The sequence below is a fragment of the Typopeltis vanoorti genome, chromosome 19 (genome assembly GCF_054136105.1).
Source record: "Typopeltis vanoorti isolate ZY-2024b chromosome 19, IOZ_Tvanoo_1.0, whole genome shotgun sequence".
In the NCBI taxonomy this organism is placed as follows: domain Eukaryota; kingdom Metazoa; phylum Arthropoda; class Arachnida; order Uropygi; family Thelyphonidae; genus Typopeltis; species Typopeltis vanoorti.
In genome coordinates, this window is record NC_143567.1 from 97,176,691 (window position 1) to 97,192,277 (window position 15,587).

Consider the following 15,587-nt stretch of genomic DNA (forward strand, 5'->3'; position numbering starts at 1 on the left):
TTCTACCACTAGGTCCCTCCATCATGTGCTACTTAGGTAGTTATCTTTATTGTAATTCTGTACATTTTATTTCTTGTCTTGCATGCTTTTCCTCATTCCAGTCTGTTTTCAAATTTGAAATTACCCATAATGATAGTTCTTTTTGTATTCATAAAATTTATCTGTCTATTCCGCTCACAGTCCTCTTTAGTTATCCTGATCTATAGCAGCATCCAAATATATCAGAGAAGTCCAATTAAATTCAAAGAGTCTTCATAGTGCAATCAGTTTTGACAATGCCCTTTTGTTGGAAAGACCTTAGTTCAAATCCTGTCTGGGATGTGAAGAACTTTTATCATGACGTCTCATTTTTGAAGGTGAGTTAGCTAACTTCATATAGAGGTGGCAGAATTTTTCTCCCAGAAACTCAGATTTTTCATCCCACAAAACAGACAAACTGGCCAGAAGAACACATTAATAGTTGTAGTACACTATATGGAAAGAATTTATTGTCTTTTAAATTACGCATTAATTAGGTTTGAAAGAAACCAAGTTACGAGGCCATTAAGCCAAGTAGTTAAGGTAAAATAGGATGGAATAATTAAAATTCATCTTTAATCTTCATCTTCATTTAAATTGTTATTCCTTTCCCTTTTCTCTTTGTCTATCTCTCCTTTTTTCTTATTTCTTTTTACTTTTTACTTTTTTCGTTTTACTTCTCATTTCAAAAGTGAGCATTTTTTTTCAGACAAAATTGACACTTTTCAAGTTACTCTTGGCCCATTTCATATACAAAAATCCCAATATTGATTGATAACAGCACTTAACAATATGTGCTGTTCATGTTAATATATCAGTATTCATGTTGATATATAGGCATTTGTTACACTAATCAAATCTACACAGCAAGTGAAAATTTTAAATCTAATTTTCTAACCAGTTTTTATATGACTGACATGGTATAATGAATAACAATATATTCTCTTTATCTTTGACAAGTATGTCATTTATATTAATCAGGTATCTGAATTATGCACTGGATAAAACCCAAGTTCACCCACAGGATATACCGACTGTTATTGCAGTTTCTGCAGGAAATGAACTTGGTCGTTATTTAACATGGAAGTTTGTCCAAAGAAATTGGCTAAGACTGCTAAATTTGTAGGTGTTTCTGAAAAATTCTTCTCATGTTAAATAGTTGATTTTAAAAGTTATACTTTCAATTTAATAATTGAATGAGCATAATTATTTGTTATTAATTTGATTGAAATTGTTAATTTTTATCTCATTCAAATTATCTTGGTTTACAATTTTTATTCATTACCACTAATATTACCAGATATCTCTGAATTACAAGAGGTTCACTTTATCTCTGATCATGTCCACCATCAACTTCTCTAGCAATGCATTGTGCTCATCTGCTTGTCTTGTGAAATGTATGCATTTCAATGTATGCATGAGCAATGAATTGTGCTCATCTGCTAGTCTTGTGAAGAATCTATTCCTTTCTCCCATACTTATTTCCCATATGTACATGATTACTTAACTGCAGAGGTAATCCTTTAATTTTCTCCTCCTCTTCCAACTACAAATTAGCCAAGCAAATAAGAAAAGGGTGATCATTATGGGCAATTTTAATTATGCAATATAAACTGCAATGATGATGATATAGCAACCAAAAGTAAAGAAAATGAGTTTTTCAAATTTTTGAGGGACAAAAACCTCAGGCAGTATGTAACAGATGGCCCACAAGGTATTGAGGGTCTTGAATTTGATCATCTCATCAGAGAATGTTATTATAAATGAGGTGTGAAATTACTCTCCATTTGGTGAGAATGACCATGAAGTGATTACCTGAGTGGTTGCCAGCAGTGTGAGGAAAGGATATATTATTGTTATTACTATTATTATTATCATCATCGGACCTCCATGGGGTCAGAGACTCATTGTGGAAAGTACACATTATTGCACACAATGCTCATTCAACCATGCCTTAAAATGATTCGATATGTCTACATTCACAACACAATCAGGCAATGCATTACGCTCACCAACCACTCTCCATGCAAAGAACCTGCTCCTCCCTCCTCTACTCACACCTTCCTTATACAGTTTCCATCGATGGCCTCTTATTCTACTCCCCTCCTGGCATTCTGTAAAAAACCTCTTTCATATCAACATGATAATAAACCCTGACTAGCTTATATGACTCAATCATACCCCCCCCCCTTCTTCCTCCTATTCACGAGGCTTTGCAACTTACATTCTCTCAATCTGTCCTTGTACCCCACATTCCATTTTAGGATACTGCACCTCTATATACAACTTCTAAGAAAAATATACAAAAATATACAACCACTGACCACCTTTGTGAATCTTCTCTGGACCCTCTGCAATGTATCCTCTCACCACGAAAACCCAGCGACCAGATCTGTGCACAATAATCCATATAAGGCCTGATCAAGGTACAGTGTAATCATAACCTCTCTATTTCTGCATGTCAGAGTCCTCTGCACCATTGCCATTATCCAATGTGACATCTTCACAACTTGTCCAATGTTCCCCCTGAATTTCCAGTCCTTATCCACCATCACTCTCAGATCTCTCATCTCCTCTACTTCCTTTAAAGTTTCCCCACCAAGTATATATATATATATTCTGCATCCCATCATTGCTTACCAAATCTCAAAACCTTACACTTTGCAACATTGAACTGATAGTTCCACTTACCTGCCCATTCATGCAATCTATTCAAGTCCTCCTGGAAAACCATAACATCTGCTTGTCTCTGCATTGCTCTCCCCAATTTTGAATCATCTGCAAACAGCTGCATATCACTAGTTAAACCCATCCCAATATATCATTAACATACAGATTGAAACAGCGGTCCCAAAACTGATACCTCTGGTGTCCTAATAAATTATTAGACATATGAAGAGCCAAAGGCTTCAATTCGGTGACATATAACTTGTTTAAGTTAAGGGATATATATCCCATATAGTTTCTTAGCTGAATGAGAAACTCAAAGAGTTTCATGCCAAATATAATAGAACCTATATAAAGTTGTGATTCCGAGCATAAGCAAATACCTGGATACTGCAGCAACTGACCCTTAAGGTAGTGCAAGCTGAGGCAACTCATGTCTAAGGTGGAGCAAGCTCCGATCACTATTCTTGATATTTACTCTTATTCTTGATATTTACTATATATACTCATAGAAGGGTGGTAAGTTCTGTTCGCTACAAACTTGATATTAACTAGGTCCACCTACTCACTGATGAGACCTCAATAAAGGTTGAAACCGGGGTGGGTAGTGACCTTCTCTCATAATGTTGAACAGTAATACAGCTCCTAGGAGCTAAGTTCACATTATGGGTAAATATCAAGAATAGTGATCGGAGCTTGCTCCACCTTAGACATGAGTTGCCTCAGCTTGCACTACCATAAGGGTCAGTTGCTGCAGTATCCAGGTATTTGCTTACGCTTGGAATCGCCGAACTTTATATAGTTTCTACTATATTCGGCACGAAACTCTTTGAGTTTCTCATTCGGCTAAGAAACTATATGGGATATATATCCCTTAACTTAAACAACTGATACCTCTGGTACACTACTAGTGATCTTCCTCTTTTTGGGATACTGCACCTCTATATACAACTTCTAGGAAAAATCTATGTGGAATTACAAGGTTGGTAATTATGAGAAACTCAGGAGAGAACAGGCATTATTGGAGAACTATCTAGTTGAAGGAATGTCCGAATGTATTCTAACGGTCAGAAGGTGAAATAAGTAGATGTGAAATGAATGAAGGAAGAGATTAAGGATGCGATACAGAGGAAAAAGGCATTATGGAGGGGATCATAAGATAAGTGGTAATAACCAATTCCATGAGGACTACAAAGAACAGGAAGGGAGGGTGACTCAGTTGTTAAAGATAGCAAAAGTGAAGTATGAGTGGCAGTTAGCTAATGAAGCCAAAAAAAAATCCTAGGGGGTTCTTTCGATATGTAGCCAGCAAAAAACAAAAAAAAAAAAAAAAAGATTATGGAAGGATTACATTGATTGAAGAAAATGGTATAAGAACAACAGCTGATAAGGATAGTTGAGATAATTAATGAACAGTTCATAAAGGTCTTTCATTCTTGTGAATGTGACATCATGCAGAGTTTGAGAGCAATGGATGATGATGAGGAAGCGAGACTGACTATATATGGGGAATTGAGCAAATTTGATATTAATAAGTCTCTGAAACTTGATATATTGAAGGAATCACCACATATATTGAAGGAATGTGCCAGATAGATGACATCTGCCTTGACATATTTGTTTAATATGAGTCTTACATTTGGTCAAATTGTAAAGGAGTGGAAGAAAGGTAAGAATGTGCTGCTTCATAAGGGAGGTGACAGAACTCAAGCATCAAATTATAGGACTATCTCTATGTGTCAGTTGTTGTAGTTAAAGTGTTGGAGAAGCTGGTGAGAACCAGGATCCAGACTTGGATTGACATCAGTGGTATTATCTTTGATGGACAGCATGTCACCTTATAACATGAAAATTTGTGCAACAAAGATGGGATGTAGAATTTACACTTTATATTGTTGGAAGTGGAGGAAATAAAAGATCTTGTGGTGATGGTGGATAAGGATCTAAAATTTATAGATTTTCTTCTTCTTCTGCAGCTTCTCCCACTTAAGTGGGGTCACTGTTTGTTATAAGTCTCCTCCACACCTTCCTGTCTTGGGCTGTCACCACATCCAAGTTCTTCAACTTCACGTCCTCTTCTACCAGCTCCCTCCATCTCTTCTTTGGCCGCCCATGCTTCCACCTTCCTTGCACATCCATCTGCATGACCCTTCTTCCCACATATTCGTCCTCCCTCCTCATCGCATGACCAAACCATCTCAACCTTGCCTCCTGTATTTTCGCTCCTAAGTTCGTAACTTTCACTGATCCCCTGACATAGTCATTTCTCAGATGATCCTTTCTGGTCACACCGCACATCCACCTAAGCATTCTCATCTCTGCTACTTCCATCCTGCTAATGTTATTTTTCCTCAGGGCCACAGTTTCTATAGCATATGTCATAGAAACTCACTACTGTCCTATAAATTTTGCCTTTCAGATTGATCGGCACCCTCTTATCGCATAACACTCCAGCCATCTCCCTCCAGTTCCTCCAACCTGCTTGTATCCTGCATCCCACTTCCTTCTCACCTCCTCCATCTTCTTCCACTGTTGAACCTAAGTATCTAAAGTCTCTCACCTTCCTGATGACATTTCCTTCCAGCTCCAGATCTATCTCCTGGCCACTGCCCACTGCGCAACACATATACTCTGTCTTACTTCTGCTCAGTCTCATACCTCTCTCTCTTCCAGTACTTTTCTCCATCTTTCCAGTTTAGTTTCTGCTTCTTCTCTTGAATCTACACACAGCAAGATGTCATCTGCATACAACATTGTCCAAGGTGCATCTTGGACAATGTTGTATGCAGATGACATCTTGCTATATAATATATCGCAAGATGTATCTAAAATTTATAGATACATTGCCAAAATTGTGAGGACAGCAACAAATTCAGGTAATGATGCAGAGGACACTTACTTGTAGAAGTAAGGAGATCCATTGTATAAGACCTTGATTACACCACATATGGACTACTGTGCACAGATTTGGTCACCTGGTTTTGAAAAGGATGAAGAGATGCTGGAAAGGGTGCAGAGGTGATTGACTAAGGTAGTTATTGATAGTGGATAGGAGGAAGATGGGTGATATGATAGACGTACAGGTTGGTAAGGGGATGCTATAGAATTAACGTCACAAGATCTTTTATTTCCTCCACCTCCAACAGTATATCCCCAACAAGTGTAAATTCTACATCCCATCTTTGTTTCTCAAAACGGGAGGGAGAAGTAGGGTTTTTTTGCATGGAGAGTTGTGAATGATTAGAATTCCTTCTCTGAGAGTGTAGTATCTGCAGATAATTTGAATGTGTTTAAGGCAAGATATGATGAGCTGTGTGTGTGACAAAGGAACCTCCTAGATGAGTCTTTGACCCCATGGAATCTTAGGATAATAATAAAACAATAGTAATAAATTGAAAAGATAAAAACGGAACAAAATATATCACATCAAGATGCAAAGAGCAAGCTAACCACCACACTTGTCCTGAAATCATACTATGCTGAGAAGATGAGAATTAACAAAATATCAACAGCAACTTAAACTCATATATCTTATTTTACTGTCTGATAATTTCATCTTTCCTAATCTTATGATCATGAATGCTTCTCTCTCGAGCTCATCAGCCACACAAACTACGTTATCACTCCTGAAAAAAATCTAGAAATGATACCATTCTATGGGATCCTGCTTGTCAAGGAAATAATAGAAAAGATATCACTGAAAGATAAACCACCAGATACTCTCATAGAAAAAATGGATACTTTTGTGTCTAATTAATGTAAGCTAAACTCACCAAATTATCCTAACACATCAGAAGACACATTAATCACTTTTCCAGAGCCAGAGATTAGCAAAACAAGTGTTCTCTGCCAGATTGGCAGGAAAAAGACCTAGAAGAAGACCAAGATATATGGGGATTGATACAGTAAAAAAAGTGCCTTAGAAGATAGAAATATTATAAGATCTGATAGTGTTAGTCTTGACAGGTAGCAGCAACAATGGGATGCAGAGTATATAATTGGTTGGGAAACTTTAAAGGAAGTAGAACAAATGAGAAATCTGGAAGTGATGGTGGACAAGGACCAGAAATTTAAGGGCCACATTGCACAAGTTGTGAAAACATCACATTGGATAATGGCAATGATGCAGAGGACCCTGACATGCAGAAATAAAGAGATTATGATGACATTGTATAAGGTCTTGATCAGGCCTCATGTGGATTATTGTGCACAGATCTGGTCACCAAGTTTTCAAGTGGTGATGAGGATATGTTGAAGAGGGTCCACAAAAATTCACAAAGGTTATCAGTTTTCTTTGGAATTTGGAGTACAAGGATAGACCAAGAAAATGTAAATTGCAAAGCCTCGTGAATAGGAGGAGAGGTGGGGGAGGGATATGATTGAGGTATTTAAGCTAGTCAGGGGTGTTATATTGTTGATATGGAAGCGATTTTTTATAGAATCAGAGAGGTGGGTAGAACAAGAGGCTATCACTGGAAACTGTATAAAGAGAGTGTGAGTAAAGGAGTGAGAAGAAGGTTCTTTGCATGGAAGTGGTTGGTGAGTGGAATGCATTGCATGAGTGTGTTGTGAATGTAGACCCATTGAATCATTTTAAGGCATGGTTTGATGAGCATTGTGTGCAATAGTGTGTACCTCCCACGATGAGTCTCTGACTCCATGGAGGTTGGATGTTAATAATAATAAAAATAATAAATAGATATCAGTGAAAGTGAAACATTAAAGTATGTAAACAGATTGTATTGTTCAGGCAGCAACAGCTGCAATTTCAAAAACAACATCATCTCCATTTAAACTGTATCCAAAGCTTTGGTGGAACCCCAAACTATAAAGCAGCCAAAAAAAAAAAAAAAAAATCAAGACAGAGCTTGAGATATATTTTGTAGATAACCTGCCACATCAAAACTTCCTTTCCGATTTACACTTACTCATAGAATCATGCTTCACTGTGCAGTTATCCAAATCTGACAGAATAGGGTGGTTAATCCTTATTCCCAAAGTAATAGAAATGTTAATAAATTTCAACATGTGGACAGACTTATGTGTTCATCGTACATGTTGTTGTTTATTTTTTAACAGTATATATTATAACACAGAATAATAAGTAAATAGTTATTTATTAACTTATTGCTGATATTTTGCTGGTGTTATAATCAGCATCTTCAGAGCACAAAAACAGTTTGTCACAATACGCGTGACTATAACAACATAATGTAATCTACGGACTAGTTAAACAAAATTGTAGCAGCAACACAAAAACTAGAGTCTTGATTTTGGAAAAATCAGGACTCTAGTCTTTGTGTTGTGTTTCCCTCTATCTGAAAAAAAAAAAAATGTGCTATTTTGTTGTGCTACATTGATGGAACTGTACATACATACATCTTCAAAGCCCACCTTTCCTAATTGGGTTGTGGGGGACAACAGCTGCAAGAGGAACTTCTAATGGTCACGATCCTCTGCCACCAAGCTCAGGTGTTCTGGTGGGATTCCCAAACGTGTCCACCCAAGGTTTTGGATATAATCTATCCAGAGAGTCCTTGGCCTTCCACGTGGCCTCCCACCCTCTGGCTTGGCAAAGAGGGCCTGCTGAGGGAGCCTCTCTTGTGGCATTCTGACCAGGTGCCCATACCAACGTAACTGTGATCTCTCAACATGGAGAAGCAGCGGTTGAGTATTGAGGGTTTCCCGAATTGCAGAGCTTCTGACTGTCGCGTCTTGTCAGCCCCGCAACCCCTCGAAGGAACTTCATTTCAGCCGCTTGGATTCGTGTCCGCATTCTTTCAGTCATTACCCAACTCTCATGACCATAGGTGAGGATGGGGACATAGACTGTATTGAAGACAGCCAGCTTTGACTTCTGGCTTAACTCCCACTTCAATACTACCGAACGGCCAAGCTCCAGCAATATCGAGCTTGCTAAACCAATTCGGGTATCTAGCTCTACATCCCATTTTCCATCATTCGTGAATATGGACCCAAGGTATTTAAACTTCTCCACCTGTCTCATTGGGACTCCACTTACATGTAGAGTGCACTGGGATGGTTGTCTTGAGACCACAAATGTTTCAGTTTTGGCCACACTGATCATCATTCTGGCATCTGCACAAACAGTTACAAATCTATCCAGGGTCCACTGGAGGGCATCTGTGGAAGAGCTAAGCAGAACTGGGTCATCTACAAAACGCAGACGTCCAATGTTACATCTTCCAATTCTGACACATTCACTGCCTCGGCTGTGCCTATCAATCCAGTCCATAAATATTATGAAAAGGAGGGGGTGACAGAACACACCCTTGGCGGAGGCCAATGGAGACTGTGAAAGGTTCAGACTTTGTGCTGTTTACCCTGACACAAAACTCTGGGCATTCATACAGGGACTTGATGGCAGCTAATAGTTGGCCATCCACTCCATACTCCTGTATTACTTGCCAAAGCTTATCCCGAGGAACCCGGTCATATGCCTTCTCCAAGTCCACAAAACATGTGTAGACATTCTTGGCATATTCCCAAGATTTCTCAAAGACTTGCCTTAAAGTAAAGATTTGGTCCGTTGTGCTTCTATCTGTGCTTCTCTTTCTATCTTGTCTAAAAATGCTATACCCTGCATTTTCTAGTCATGTCAGTATATCATCTTCTGTCAACCATGTCTCAGAGATCCCAATAATCTTTATACAGGCTGATGCTATCAGCTCCACCAATTCACCTCCTTTATTCCAGATACTTCTGGCATTAGTATAAAGAATAAAGCATTGTCACTGTTTCTATACCTATCATTATCTTCTCCAGACTCCACTGGATTCAGCATTACCTGATGTATTCCCCCCCCCCTTCTCCTAAGCACGTTTCCCACAAGAGCCAACCCTGACACCATTCCCCCTTTGATAATTCTAGTTTCCCTACAATTGACACACTATTTCTTCAGAAAACAACATTCTCTCCAGATGCCTACATTTTTTCTCATTTAAATGCAATCCATCTCTCTCTCTCTCTCTCTCTCTCTCATAGTTTCTTTCTGTCCTTAAATGCAATCCAAGCATCCACATATTCCAACCCTCTCTTTTGACACATTCTGGCTATTATACTATTCATTGAAAGTATATTTTTCACTTGGTTAGACTATAATAAATTTAGTTTAATCCTTTAACCAAGTGTGAGCAAACAAAGTTTGCGCCTGAAAAGTATCTTCAGGACTGGGGTAAGGTAGTACAACACCAGGCAACTCGTTGCAAAGGTGAAGCAAGCTAACATCACTCCTATCTCAATATCTCCAATAATGCAAAACACATCTCCTTGCAGATATGTATAATGTTATGCATTAAGGGAAGGGCCTTACCCCAGTCCCGAAGATACTTTCAGGTGCAAACTTTGTTTGCTCACACTTGGATAAAGGATTAAACTAAATTTATTATACTCTAACCAAGTGAAAAATAAACTTCCAACATCTTTCTCTAAATCCAGAGTAATTTATTAAAAAAAGGGTGGCACACCAATTGGCAACTCCTATAGGTAGAGATGACCTGCTAATGCTTCTGCCTGGTATCTCCACTTGGGCCTGGCTCCCACTGAAGAGATTTCAATAAAGGTCAAAACTAGTCTGGGTAGTGGCCCTTCCCTTAATGCATAACATTAGACATATCTGCAAGGAGATGTGTTTTGCATTATGGGAGATATGGGAGATACTGAGATAGGAGTGTTGTTAGCTTGCTCCACCTTTGCAACGAGTTGCCTGGTGTTGTACTACCTTACCCCAGTCCTGAAAACTTCCAACATCTTTCTCTAAATCCAGAGTAATTTATTAAAAAAAGGGTGGCACACCAATTGGCAACTCCTATAGGTAGAGATGACCTGCTAATGCTTCTGCCTGGTATCTCCACTTGGGCCTGGCTCCCACTGAAGAGATCTCAATAAAGGTCAAAACTAGTCTGGGTAGTGGCCCTTCCCTTAATGCATAACATTAGACATATCCGCAAGGAGATGTGTTTTGCATTATGGGAGATACTGAGATAGGAGTGTTGTTAGCTTGCTCCACCTTTGCAACGAGTTGCCTGGTGTTGTACTACCTTACCCCAGTCCTGAAGATACTTTCAGGTGCAAACTTTGTTTGCTCATACTTGGATAAAGGATTAAACTAAATTTATTATACTATTCATTATTGACACTCTTCTCAGCAGCTCTGCATGGGAAGATAGTGAGTGTGTTGCCCAAGAGCAACACACTCACTATCTTCCCTTTCTGAGTCTTCTTCCATACAACCTCAAGCATGAACCTCAGATCTCTTTCCACCCGCTTCACACTGCCTCTCAAGTCATTTGTGCACACCATCACAATCATCTCATCCACTGTTTTGCATTGCTTAATTGCCATAGCCACACTTTCTATTGTTCCTTCAGGCATTCTATCTTGCACACCACAGATCATCCACATATCACACTGCATAACACTCTTTTTTCCTTTCTCACCTGCAACCCTTCCTCACTCTGTCTCTTTCCTCTAACACTTTCTTTTTTTAATCGAATTATTTCAGTTTTGTAACCACATTTTTATTAAAAAAAGACTGTTCTTTAAAACTAAACAAGTACTAAAAAACAAACCCAGAAAGTTTTGTTAGTTGTCAGACTAACATCTTCAAGGGTAAAGATAACTAACAGTTTAAAGCACAAACTATAAGAAATTACAAAAAAAAAAAAACAAGTTCATTTGTTGGTGTTATGAACATCAATAAAGTTCATTAATAAACTAAATAACAGATCTATATAACCGTTAATACGTGTTAACTGAAAACAATGCTATTTGATGTCGCGTTCTGTGGTTCACTTTCACTCTGTCCGAGGTCTGAACTGGGTAAATTTTTGATAAACGCTGACCAAACTTGATTTAAAATCGAACCTTGATTTTTGTTGCATTGCGTAGGAATTTTTTTATCATATTTGCTGCCTCTTTGAATTTTCTTGTGAAACAGTTTTTATCAATGTAGGACATATTTGTTCTGTCCCAGAGTACATCATGACCAGTAGAAGTTGTGCAAAATGCCAAACCAGACTTATGTTCTCTCTTTTTTTGTACATGCTTTTCATGTTTGCTCATGCGGATTTCTCCCGATCTCCCCATCTGGCCTACGTAGCAGATGCCACAGGAACAGTGAATATTGTAAACTCCTGGTTTTTTCATTGGGTGATGTGGAAGTTTCGGAGGATGAAGAGATTTTGATATCTTTTAATGTGGTAGGAAAGTAACGTTTATGTTGTACTTGTAGAGAAGTTTGGCTAATTTATCTGTGACGATCTTGATATAAGGAAGGGTGACTGCATTCTTGAAGTAGTGTTTATTTAAGTTTCTTGTAGGTGCTGTATTGAGAATTTTCTTAATTAATTTAGTTTTGAAACCATTCAATTGTAGAATCTGTGTTAAGTATTGTATGTCTTCTTTCCACTTTTCTTCTGTACTGGGAATGCTGTATGCTTTATCCCTTAAAGTTTTTATGAGGCCTATTTTTTGCTTGGGGTGATGGTGTGAGGAAGCACTTCATGCTTCCTCTCACCACCACCCCAAGCAAAAAAAAAAAAGGGTGCTATAAAGAGGGTGTGAGTAGAGGAGTGGGTGTAGGTTCTTTGCATGGAGACTGGTTGGTGAGTGGCATGCATTGCCTGAGTGTGTTGTGAATGTAGAGACAGTGAATCATTTTAAGGCATGATTGGATGAGTACTGTGTGCAATAGCGTGTATCTCCCACGATGAGTCTCTGACTCCATGGAAGTTGGATGTTATTAATAATACTTACAAAAAAAAAAACAAGTAGTCAGACAGGGAGACTGTATCTCAACAAAATTATTCGCTGCACTTCTTGAATATGCTATGAGAAAATTGAACCAGGTGAAAAGAGGACTGAATATTGATGGAGAATATTTAAGCAGTCTACAATTTGCTGATGATATCATTCTAATAGCAACATCACCAAAAGAACTAGAACACATGGTTATTGAATTAAATGAAGTAAGTTTGGATATAACAAATAAATATGGATAAATTAAAAATAATGTATAGTGAAAATACTTCAGAATGAAGACAAATTAAAATTAATCAAAGATTGATTAAAATAGTGAATTTATACAAATATTTTGGATAAATCATTACAAACAACCATGAACTTGATAATGAAATAAATAAAGAGGTGACATCAAATTTGATGTCACCTCTTTATTTACCAATGTACTACTTATAGACACTCTTGATGTAATCAAGTCTAAATTTCTCCCTGATATTTTTGAATTATTTATATTTACTATGAATGCAGGTTACTTTACATGGGGAGGAAAATTCTACAAACAGATTAATGGTACTTCTATGGGTTTCTATGGGTTTCTCCCCCTCTCCCCCCTGTTATCAAATTTTTAAATGGAACACTTTGAAAACAAAGTACTTACCACAGCTACATACAATCCACAAGTGTGGTTATATTATTATTATTATTATTATTATTATTATTCCAAGACCTCATGGAGTCAAAGACTCATTTGGCAGGTCCTTTTATCACACACACACACACACCTCATCATACCGTGTCTTAAACACACTCAAACTCCTTGCAGACACCACACTCTCAGGCAAGGCATTCCAATCATTCACAACTCTTCACGAAAAAACCTGCCTCTCACTCCACTACTCACACCCTCTTTATACAATTTCCAGGGACGACCTCTGGTTCTCCCCTGATCTCCCACTATTCTCTGTAGAACTTCTCCACATTGATCCTATAACAATCCCTTACAAACTTGTAGGTCTCTATCATATCTCCCCTCTTCCTCTTGTCCACCAGACTCTGCAAATTACATCTTCTCAATCTTTCCTCATACTCGACATTCCAGAGATCAGAAACCACTTTAGTAAGTCGCCTTTGGACCCTTTCCAACATCTCTTCATCCTTCTGAAAACCTGGTGACCAAATCTGAGCATAGTCCATGTGTGACCTAATCAAAGCCTTATACAATAGAACAAGAATCTCCCTACTTCTACACGTCAGTGTCCTCTGCATCATTCCCAGAAGCCTTTGTGTTGTCTTCACAATTTTGGCGATGTGTCCCCTAAATTTTAGATCCTTATCCACTATCACCCCAGATCTCTTATTTCCTCTGCCTCCAACAATATATTCTCACCAATCATGCTATGTAGATGATGTATTTGCCATCTGGCCCCATGGACAAGACAATTTGGATGCATTTATCACCTACCTAAACAGCCAACACCCCAAAATCCACTTCACAGTAGAAAAATAATCAAATAACTGTTTACCATTTCTTGACACATTAGTCACCCGCCTTTCAGATGGATCACTATCTTTTTCCATTTACAGAAAGCCTACACACACAGGAAGACACCTACATAAACCATCACATCATCATCCGGTCCAGCAGTATGGCATTTTAAAAACACTTACACACAGAGCCAGAGCCATTCATTCTAACGATACAGCTCTGACCACGGAACTCAAATATCTGTGCCGTACGTTCTTAGCCAACGGCTATAAAATAATCCATACAAAATAGAAAAAATACTACATAGGCTCATTACTCTGCCCTCCCCTAATACACAAGAACACAACATGACCATTTCTATGTCAGAGGTACATCAGAAAAGATAGCCAAAGTATTGATGAAACATGGCCTTCGCACCACTTTCAAACCTCATGTCAAACTAGCAACTCTGATCTGCTCACCTAAGGATAAACTTCACCCCTTAGCACATCCAGGAGTGTATGAAGTTCCTTGTGACTTGACCAATTATGGGCAAACAGGAAGATCAGCTAACATCTGCCTGGAAGAACATGAAAAATATATTCACTACTATTACTATGGCAAGTCAGGACTGGCAGACCATGCTTTGGACACTCCTTCACACAGGATTAGATGGAGGAAAACAAATGTACTATTTACAGTCATAGAATGAGTCATTACAGATCTTAAAGATTATTTTTTGAGTCAGCAATGGCTTTGAAGAATTCTCCCAACCTTAACAAATATGGTTGCATTAATTTGCCAAAAATTTGGGAGACTGTTATCCTAAGAGAGATCTTTCAATCCTGTTATTCACAAGATTGAAAGATCTTTCAATCTTGTGAATGTGACTTCATGGAGAGATTAAGAGCAGTTGATGATGGGGAGGAGAGACTGACTGTAAGTGAGCAAGAGGTGTTTGGGGAGTTGAGTAAACTAGATGTAAATAAGGCTGTGGGACTTGATAATATATCACCGCGTATTCTGAAGGAATGTGCCAGAGAGTTGACACCTGCCTTGACATATTTTTTTAATATGAGTCTTGCACTTGGTCAAGTCCCTAAAGAGTGGAAGGAGGGCAAGATTGTGCCACTTCATAAAGGAGGTGATCGAACTCAAGCATCAAACTATAGGCCTATCTGTGTGTCGGGTGTTGTGGTTAAGTTGTTGGAGAAGCTTGTGAGAACTAGAATCCAGAGTTGGGTTGACAACAATGGTATAATCTTTGATGGACAGCATGGATTTGCTAAAGGGAGGTCGTGTTTTAGTAATCTACTTACTTATTACAATAAAGTGACTGCTTCCTTGGACAGAGGAGAAGGATACACAGTAATATACTTGGATTTCGCAAAAGCTTTTGATAGAGTGCCTCATGATAAGTTGACAGTCAAACTAGAGCAGATGGGGTTGGATATTAGATTAGTGCATTGGATTGGAGACTGGCTATCTGATAGGTATCAACAAGTTGTGTATGGGGGTGCAATATCCAGGAAAAGGAAAGTCACTAGTGGAGTGCCTCAGGGATCTGTTTTAGGGCCATTACTATTTAACTTGTATATTAATGATATTGGCGAAGATTTGGATGGAGATATTCAGTTGTTTGCAGATGATGCAAAGTTGGGACGAACCATAAAGA

The 15,587-nt window shown here is 38.4% G+C and overlaps 1 protein-coding gene across 1 annotated transcript in view; it reads left to right on the forward strand.

Moving 5' to 3' along the window:
• Positions 1–15,587, forward strand: part of LOC150096378 (glutamyl aminopeptidase-like) — a 365,847-nt gene that overhangs the window by 329,909 nt on the left and 20,351 nt on the right. Inside the window, exon 16 of the mRNA XM_090409047.1 lies at positions 1,000–1,140. Coding sequence (XP_090265173.1) covers positions 1,000–1,140 — 141 coding nt within the window. The remainder of the gene's footprint in view (positions 1–999; positions 1,141–15,587) is intronic.